This window comes from Odocoileus virginianus, unplaced genomic scaffold, assembly GCF_023699985.2.
Source record: "Odocoileus virginianus isolate 20LAN1187 ecotype Illinois unplaced genomic scaffold, Ovbor_1.2 Unplaced_Contig_2, whole genome shotgun sequence".
NCBI classification, from domain to species: Eukaryota; Metazoa; Chordata; class Mammalia; order Artiodactyla; family Cervidae; genus Odocoileus; species Odocoileus virginianus.
Window position 1 is genome coordinate 3,995,952 of NW_027224319.1, and position 9,430 is coordinate 4,005,381.

The window sequence follows — 9,430 nt, forward strand, 5'->3', positions numbered from 1 at the left end:
CCCACGCAGGGTTGCTCACTACAAGTTCTTGAAGGCTGCCCCATATGCCAATACTGATGAAATGCTACAGGGGAGCGTCAGCCCCCGGGTCTGGACGCACAGTCACCGCCAGTCACTGCGTGTGACACTTCTCTGCTGCTACCCATTACCTGCTCAGAGTTGCAAGTCAGAGCACTTTCTATCCCTCCCTCAGTATCACTGAGAAGCAGCAATAACTTAGTTCCTTATCTGAGGCAGCCAGCAGGATGGACACAGGGAAATCAAAGGCGGGGTGCGGGGTGAGGGTGGGGAGAGCAGCAGCAGGAGCAAACAACTTCCCGGTTTCTCTTTGCAGCTTGAGAAACTCTCTAGGGGTTAGTGGGAGCTTTCAAGTTGCTTTATTTTGCTTAGTCCCCGAGATCTGTGACTGGTGGGACACAGCCACCAGGGGGATAAACAGTGGTTTCTCTTGCCCCAAAGGGTCAGGGGCCGGCTATTCAGAAGGAAGTTAGTCTTTCATCTGGCCAGACGGCTCCCACAGCAACTCGGATGGTAGGTCAGGAGGCTGTTCCCTCCCCTCCCAGGAACTCAGTCAGTGGTAAGTCATCGACGTATTTAACCAGTTGTGTCCATTTGATACTTAGGTGGTTTCACTTTTGCAAACATTTATTTATATCCTTCGAGAGAAGAACTCAGACTTCTCTGCCTATCACAGGAAGCTGTTTACAGAGGGTGAGCAAACTTTTTAAACACATAGGGACTGTGACTGACACCAATTTTGTGAAACTAAACCCTGGTACTTAGTTCTCTTTAATTGTGTTTTTTCTTATATAGCTTCAAGTAGGCAAGTCTTGTTTCTACCAAGAGAATGAAGTTGTATGAAGTAGGATAATATTTACTTTTGTCTCCCTGTGCTAGCTGGCATACTACTAAACACCTAAGTGCTTAATGAAGGGATGAATTATAGCAGCTGTGCTCAGGATGCAGGGGCATGTTAAAGAAATGTTTATTTTAAATCTTCTGAGTTGTAGACCTGCTCTGGCTAAAATAAACACCAGAAAAGGACGAGTGTGGCTGCAGGGGTTCTAGTCCTGTGTGCTGTTTCATCCAGGACCACACAGCTGCATGAAGGGAAAATAACCTTTCATTTCTCCCCAGGGCAGCCTGAAGATGGCTAATTACACGTCAGCACCAGAGGATGACTATGATGTCCTCATAGAGGGTGATCTGAGAAACAACGAAATAGAACTATGCACCCCATACGACCCCAAGATTCTCTCAGCGCAGCTGGTGCCTTACCTCTACACTACAGTGTTCGTGGCTGGCCTCCTGGACAATATCTTGGTTGTGTTTATCCTGGTAAAATATAAACGATCCAAGCAAGCAGAAAATACCTGTTTCTTCAACCTGGCACTTTCTAACTTGTGTTTCCTGCTCACTCTGCCATTCTGGGCTTACGCGGCCTCTCGTGGGGAGGGCTTTGATGACCCCCTGTGTAAAATTCTCCTGCTGCTCTACTCCGTAGGCCTGTACAGTGAGGCCTTGTTCAATGTCCTTCTGACTGTGCAAAGATACCCGGAGTCTGTCCGTGGGAGAAGGCGCTTCTCAGACTGCAGGCCTATGGCTAGCAGAATCTTCATAAGTGCTCTAGTGTGGGTCACAGCCATTCTGGTCAGTTTGCCTGAACTTGTTTTTTACAAACCTCAGATGGAAAGCCAGAAATACAAGTGCTTCTTTATTGGACTTCACTTCTTACCAGCTGATGAGACATCCTGGAAGCACTTTCTGACCTTAAAGATGAACATTTTGGGATTTCTTTTGCCACTGTTTGCTCTTATATATTGCTGCATGCGAATGGGGAGAACATGCCAGTTCAGGCAGAGGAACTATGACCTTTGCAAGCTTGTTTCCACAATAACGGCAGTTTTCCTTCTGATGTGGGGACCCTACAATATTGCACTTTTCCTGTCTGCTTTCAAGGAACAGCTCCCCCTGCATGGCTGTGGGAATAGTTACAACTTGAACAAAACCGTTCAGATCACGAGAATCATCGCCGCCACCCACTGCTGCATCAACCCTCTCCTCTACGTGTTTCTTGACAAGGCATTTAGGAAACACCTCGGCCACCTTTGCCACCTGTGCAGTGACACTGCACCTCAACCCACTGAGGACCCTGCCCAAGGCACCTCAGGGGAAGAATATCACCTTACTACCGAAATGGAAACTAGCTCCTGTCAAAGGCAGGATAAATAAACATCAATTTTTCACTCATCGCCTTGTTCTGTCCAATAGTTTTTTACACATTTGTATATAAAATAGGATATAGGGAGAAAGGGGGGAGGTGAACAAACGTCCACCAAGCATTGAATTTGTCTCAGGCAAAGTGCTAGGTTCTTGACAAACATGAGCTCCTCCACATCTCACTGCTTGCTCACTATATGGGTGGAATTAGTCTCCTTTCTCTGGGGAGGAAACAGGCTCAGAAATGTGTCTATGACCACATAGCTAGAGAGTGGCAAAGCTGGGACACAAACCTAGTGCCATTCACTCCAGAATCTATGCTGTGGCCAGCACACCAAACTTTCAAAATTCAGGTGAGAAAATACATAAAGAAAATATGCACTTCTAAAACCAACTGGACCACATCCTGAAAGAGAAGCAACCTACTCACACAGAAGTAATTTATCAGGCACCTTTCCTTTCATGTAATTGAAAGAGCTGGCTAGCTGGAGGCTCTGGATAAAAAGAGGAAAACAGACTTTCTCTGTGGAAAGTACTCTGGGTCTTCTTGGCTACTTGCCACACCCCCATGAGCCCAGATAACCCCAACCTCTGAGCCTCCCAAGGTTTCAATACTTCCTCCTATTTAACAATAGTAAATGTAAGATTATGTCTAGGAATCTTTAACACAAGGCATGCTTTGTTCTTTTCAGTGTAACATACACCTCAGGCCTCACCACATGTAACTACAAAATGCCATAATATGTGTTTGCCGGGTGCAATCTAGTGCCTGTTTTCTGTTACATATCCCAAGTAGAGGTGACAGCTTAAATTTGGGATGACTATGGGCAACAATCTCTCACCTCCATCACAGAGGAGGGAGGAGGAAGAGGTGGCAGCTGGGAGAGATCTCATAGTAAGCACAGGCTATACCAATCACTGGCTCTTCCGCGCCCTCACAGGGTAGTATGGATGAATCGTGTCCTACAAAACATTCATATGTTGCAGTCCAAGCTACAGTATGATAGTATTTGGAGATGCACACTTTGTGGGTAACTTGGTTTAGACAAGGTCGAGCCCTCAGGAAGGGATTCATGTCTTTTAAGAATAGACACCAGAGAATCTGTGCTCTCTGCACCATGGGAGGACACAGCAAGAAAGTGGCCATTGGCAAGCCAGGGAGAAAGCCTGCACCAGAATTCCACCGGCACCAGAATTCCACCTCAATCTTGGACCTCCCATCTTTGAGTACTGTGAGAAATAAGTTTCTGTTGTTTAAGCCATCAAGTCTGTGGTATTTGTTATGACAGCCTGAGCTAAGACGAGACTCATCCTGATGACATTAAATAGCAAATAAAAACACCATGACAAGTTAAGAGCAAGACCTCAGAAGAAAGTACCCCAGCAGATATGAAAAGAGGAGAAGGAGAAGGCACATGGGAATCCTCTTCACACGCTGATATGAGTAGGTCTGGACTCTCCATTCACCTCTACCACATATGGAACAGAAATCTCAGATAAAACGACATTGTTTTTGGATGTTCATTGGCACAGTGCTGAATTCACAGAACAAATCCTTTCAGAAATTTCAGAACGAAAACATAAGAGTATATAAACTCTGACAGTGACTCAGAGTGAAATAGTTATTGAAAATCAAAAGTTTGTGAAAGATGATCCAGTTACAACAGCCCACACACATAAGTAGTATATTTGGAACATTGATAATCCAGCAAGATCTTCTTCCCCTAGCAGAGGACAGTTGTCCTAAAGATAAAAACGATTCAGGCTTGCACTATTTACAATAGCCAAGACATGTTAGTATCCCGAGTGCCCATCAAGTACAGATCAGCCAAATGTACACACACCCAAAATGAAATATTATTCAGCTATAAAAAGGATGGAATTTTGACATTGGCAGAAATGTAGGTGGACCTACAGAATATTGTGCTGCATGAAATAAGTCAGACAGAGAAAGACAAATACTACATGGCATCACTTATATGTGGAATCTAGAAGATAACACAAATGAGTGTATGTGCAAAACAGAAACAGAGTCATGGACATAGAAGATAAACTAGTAGCTACCAAAGGGGAGAGGGAAGTGGAGGGGACAAATTAGGGTTATGTGGTTGGTAACAAACACAAACCACTACATATAAAATAGATAAGTATCAAAGATGTATTATATAGTACAGGGAACTATAGCCATTACCTTATAATAACTTATAAAGGAGTATCATTTGCAAAAATATAGAATCACTATGCTATATACTTGAAACCACTACAATACTGTGAATCAACTATATTTCAATTAAAAAAAGAACACGCTTTTGCACTTTTCTACAAACTATTGCATTAAAAAACTAACAATCATTAAAAAGCCTGAAGAGAAGATAGTTAGCACAGTTAATAAACATTGATAATGTTTCTGTTTTGCCTGTAAATTACTTTCTAATGCAAAAAGAATTTCCTATCAAGTCAAGATAATTCTAATTTGGGACATTTGAGAGAAAGGCTGAAATCTCACGAGAAATCTCTGGTTCATCTCAATTCTATGTATTTGTGGGTATAAATGGGACAAACTGTAAAATGGTAAACAATCGATACAGTGAATGAGAAAGCAATAAAATCTGAAGTTGAAAAAAAACACAGGATGCCAGTTAATTTTGAATTTTGGTTAAGCAACAAATACCCTTGTTTTATTTGTTTTTTTTCAAATGTGCTGTGGCCACATCAGCCCAAGTTATCCTCCTTTCTAAGAGCTGCTCATCCTTTCCTGGTCTCAGGCTTCCAGACCAAGCTGGAATTTCAATGGGACTTTGTTGTTGTTGTTTAGCAACTGCTTTCACAGACATATCTGCACCACATAAAAGTCTTTCAAAGAAAACTGAGAATCATCAGCTTCATTTTACACGTGTGGAAACTGAGGCTTAAATCACACAGCTCTCAGAGGTCAGAATCTGGGCTTGACATTTTCCGATATCAAATCTTATGCGCCTTCCTCTCCTCCACCCAGTTCTTCCTGATTTGTCTCTAGAGCTTGGTTTATAGAGTGAGTTCCTGTATATAACTGCACCAGATTTTTCACAATATACCAAGTGATTGGGGGAAGGCGGGTCTGAGGACTGCTGCTCCCATCAGCCACCCATTTACAGACACTGAGAAAAGCAGAGTTCTCCAAACAACCATCTCTGGCACATCTAAAAAAGAAAATCTTTGATCTAAATTTCACTCTAAATCCTTTGATCTTTCCCTGTGGTGTGGCCTTTAGCTATGACCAGGGCCATTAGTCACATCCCTAGAGTCCCCTGACGTGCCTGCTTGGAGAGAGGGTAGGAAGGGGTGTCTGTCTCCTCCAGTGGGACCCAACACAGGCCATCTAGCCTCCCTGACCCTCAGATAACTGGGAACAAGACTCCTCCCTAGGCAGGGTTGATGGCCGAGATGAGGGCTTAGTGAGCAACACAGTGACGGGCCCATTGGATGCTGCCACACAGCATTTTTCCTCACACCCTCCACAGATGCTGCCTGAACCTTGATGGTGCTTGAATTTCAGTTCTCATGGGCCTCCTCCTCCCCATATCAGCCTCCTGCAACTGCCAGGTAAATGACTATGTTTAACAAAAGGATCTGGGGACATGTGGCTCACCCCCAGCTTCTTTGTTTGGAGGAGTGTTAGGGAGGATCAGACCATCTGGCTTGTATCGCCTATGACAATATGTGTTTTCCTCTGCCCTCAACCACATGGTCAGCTCAATAGTTTTGCTGTGAGTCTGTGGACAGCCCTCCCCACCAAGCCCTCACCCACACGCTACTTCAGGCGTCCGTCTTGGCAGCACACCTGCCGCATACTTCCTGGGGGGTGCACCCAGCTTGCTCACCATGGCTCAGACCTTCACCAGCTGCCCTGTGCAAACAGGCCTGCCCTCCTCTGCAAAGCACACAACCCATGTCCCCAAGTACACGCCAGCTCTGTCTGACGACGATCTGCACACATACTCACTGTTTCCACTCTGTCTCTGAAGGACTCCAAGGCAGAGGGTCAGGCTCATCTCCAAATGGACTAGAGGAGATGGGATGCAGTGACGGATGAGGAAGGGGCCAAGAAAAAGACTCCAGCCAACACAGGTGCTGTTATTCCCACAGAGAGAAGTGACACTCGTGCCCGTGAGGGAAGGTAAGAAGGAGGGGTTGACTACCAATGGGTAATGGGAGCACTTCCTTAAAAAGAGGCTTAAAGACATTATAGGGAAAATCTGAAAAATATGACTATGAACAACATATCAGACGCTATAGATTTATCATTTCAAGAGTAACAGTAAAATTGGGATTATGTGGGACAATGTCCTTACTCTTAGAGAATGCATGCTCAAGAATTTAGAGTGATGTGACTGATTCATGTTGATGTATGGCAGAAATCAACACAATATTGTAAAGCAATTATCCTCCAGTTAAAAATAATTTGCTTTAAAAAATGCAAAAAGACAATTTAGCAATGAAATGTCACGGTGGTCACAACTCACATGCAAATAATTTAATGTCACACACACACACATATCAGGTCATATAAAGGAAACAAGGAAGAAAACACATCAAAATGTTAACACCTGTCAGCTCCACATGGTGGGTATGTGAATGCCCACTGAGCCCTCTTTGACTCTCACTGCACAAAGGGAAATGTTCCTAAGATCAAGCTGAAGAGGAAAACTGATTGTTTTTTTAAATTTTTTGGCCATGATGGGTCTTCATTGCTATCTGTGGGCTTTCTCTAGTTACGGGAAGCACAGGCCACTCTCTAGCTGTGGTGCATGGACTTCTCACTGCAGTGGCTTCTAACCTGTGCTCAGTAGCTGCAGCTCCCTGGCTCCAGAGCACAGGCTTAGTAGTTGAGGAACACAGACTTAGTTGCTCGGCAGCTTGTGGAACGTTCCTGGACCAGAGATGGATCTCATGTCTCCTGCACTGGCAGGTAGATTCTTTACCACCAAGCCATGAGGTAAGCCCAGAAAACTAACTTTGATATTGCCTGGATAATATAGTGGCCAGAGGACAAAAGAACAAGCTGAGCTCGAAGGGCCTCAGAAGGCAGAAACAGAAAGCATCAGACCCTTATCGCCCTTCCACCCATGTTGCAACTGTCGCAATTTTTGCGCCATCCTGGGGAGCATACGTGTCCCTTTCCTAACCCCGTATTAGGAAGGGTATTTGTCCTGTTCTTCTCCCCCATAAAAGGAAAGCATACATGTGGTACCTAATCAGTAAATGACAGCAAGATTTCTACCCCATTCTCTTCCTCATTCCCCGGCTAGAAAAGACAGGCAGATGACGCATGTTCGTTGTCATTTCTTCTCTGAGCCTGCCCACTGCGTCTATTAGACGCACTCTATATTAGAGTGCACTCTAATAAATTGTATTAACCTCTCATTCTGCCTTTCCAGAAATTCTTTTCCAACCTGCACAAGGACCACCACAGGTTAAAAAAAAAAAAAAGAAAAGAAAAAAGTATGATACCCTCCCCCAGGACAAATTTTAAAAGTCTTCTCCTTTCTGGTCCCTCATGACTGGGGTGAGACTCAATCTGTTCCGGAGTCATAAAGAACAAGGCTCAGCCCCTCATTTCACCCACAGATAAAGCTGAGGCAAGAACAATTAAGGGACTTACCTGAGGTCACACAGCCACACAGCAGCAGAGCTGGGCCTGGGCTCTAGATGTCCTGCTCACAGGCCACTTCTTTCCCACTCAGGACTGACTTGTAATTAAATTGTATCTGGAAACAGTGCGGGGCTAAATTCGTCCAAATACGCTAAGGGTAACAGCTAACTCCCTGAGAGAGAATTATGCAGCTTCAATCTGTTTCCCAAGGACTTAAGAATACACGACGCTCCTCCTGACAGGAAGCTCCCGGCACCACACGGTAGCGGCTTTTCCCTCAAACTATACCCACAAAACAAGGAAAACAGCCTGAGAGAAAACCTTCAAGTCCTCCAGGGAACTTTCGAGCCCTTGCCAGCATCTTCAACGCCCCCAAAGAACTTTTGAGGCCGCGCGAGAACCTTCTAACCCTCGCGATAACCTTCGGGCCCTCTGCCGCGCAGCACTCCACGGAAGGACTGCGCAGGCGCAGGTGCAGACAGTGGCAGCCACGTGGACTCCTGCGCGGTACCGATAGTCCCAATAGCACTGGCCAAGCGCTGCAGCACCGCGCTGGAGGTATCGGTGTGGTGGATAAATCGCTGCCCCAGAGCCGCTCAAGGCCCTTTCAACATGTGGTGCAGTGGAAACAAGAGTCGTCGTTGTGCTTCTAGAGCACCTCCAGGAACTTGTCCTGCTCGGCAGAGGCAGAGCCTAACTTCCAAGAGTGGATGGAAAGATCCAGGGATGTTCCTACCACAGGACAAAGAGCGGCGTCCAAAGGATCTGGCAAACTACAAGCCTTGGAACAAACCCAGCCTACCACCTGTTGTTTTGTTTGGCAGGGCACCTGCGCAGAGTGGCTTTTACCTTTTTTTCAATAGTGGGGGAAAAAAATCAAAATAATATTTCATGGCATGTGAAAATCATATGAAATAAAGATTTCAGTGTCCATTAACAAAGGTTTATTGGCGTTGTATTTATTGGTATTGTAAATGTGTATTGCTAGTGGGCTTTTTTGCACTGTAATGGCTGAGTCCAGTGGTTGTGACAGATGGTTTCCGGAAGTCTCATGGCTTCCCGCTGCCCCTTGGAGTGTTGCAAATCACAGTCAGGTAGTTATGATTCAACAGCACTTCAAGTACCAGACTGTGATGATGTGACACGTACAACAATGACATGTACATGTACACATACAATACAATACGACATGTACATGCAATCTTCAGCCTAGACTGATGGGGTGATAAGAGTGTCTTTTATTATTCATAATAAACTTTATACCTGAGTTTCAGTCAGACCTGAGTGTATGCTGGTGAAGTAACTTTTGCTGCTTTCCTATGCAAGTTCAGGGTGGGAGCTGGTTCCTAGCACCAACTTGTAATTAAAGGATTGGAGCTTTCAGCTCTACTTCCCAACCTCCAGGGATGGGAGAGTGGCTGGATAATCACCAGAGGTAAATGACTTAATCAGTTGTGTGTATGTTACAAAACTTCCATACACACCCTATACTATGGGGTTCAGGGAGCTTCTTGGTTAGTGAACGCATTCATGTGCTGGAAGAGAGGCACACCCCAACTCCACAGGGACAGAAGCTCC

General features: G+C 45.0%; 1 protein-coding gene across 2 annotated transcripts; it reads left to right on the forward strand.

Annotated features, from left to right (window-relative positions):
- Nucleotides 1-308: 308 nt before the first annotated feature.
- CCRL2 (C-C motif chemokine receptor like 2) lies at nt 309-2,250 on the forward strand. 2 transcript variants are annotated; one of them, XM_020916135.2, is made up of 2 exons: nt 309-577; nt 1,138-2,250. In XM_020916135.2, exon 2 carries the CDS (start codon nt 1,150-1,152, stop codon nt 2,230-2,232), a length of 1,083 nt encoding a protein of 360 aa, XP_020771794.2. In that variant the 5' UTR covers nt 309-577; nt 1,138-1,149; the 3' UTR covers nt 2,233-2,250. The 2 variants fall into 2 exon arrangements, with proteins under 2 accessions (XP_020771794.2, XP_020771795.2); XM_020916136.2 differs by lacking the exon at nt 309-577 and adding an exon at nt 605-711.
- The last annotated feature ends 7,180 nt before the right edge of the window (nt 2,251-9,430 follow it).

What these genes read in the sequence shown, in the direction of transcription:
- CCRL2 (XM_020916135.2), top strand. Translation starts at nt 1,150, where the DNA reads ATGGCTAATTACACGTCAGCACCAGAGGATGACTATGATGTCCTCATA.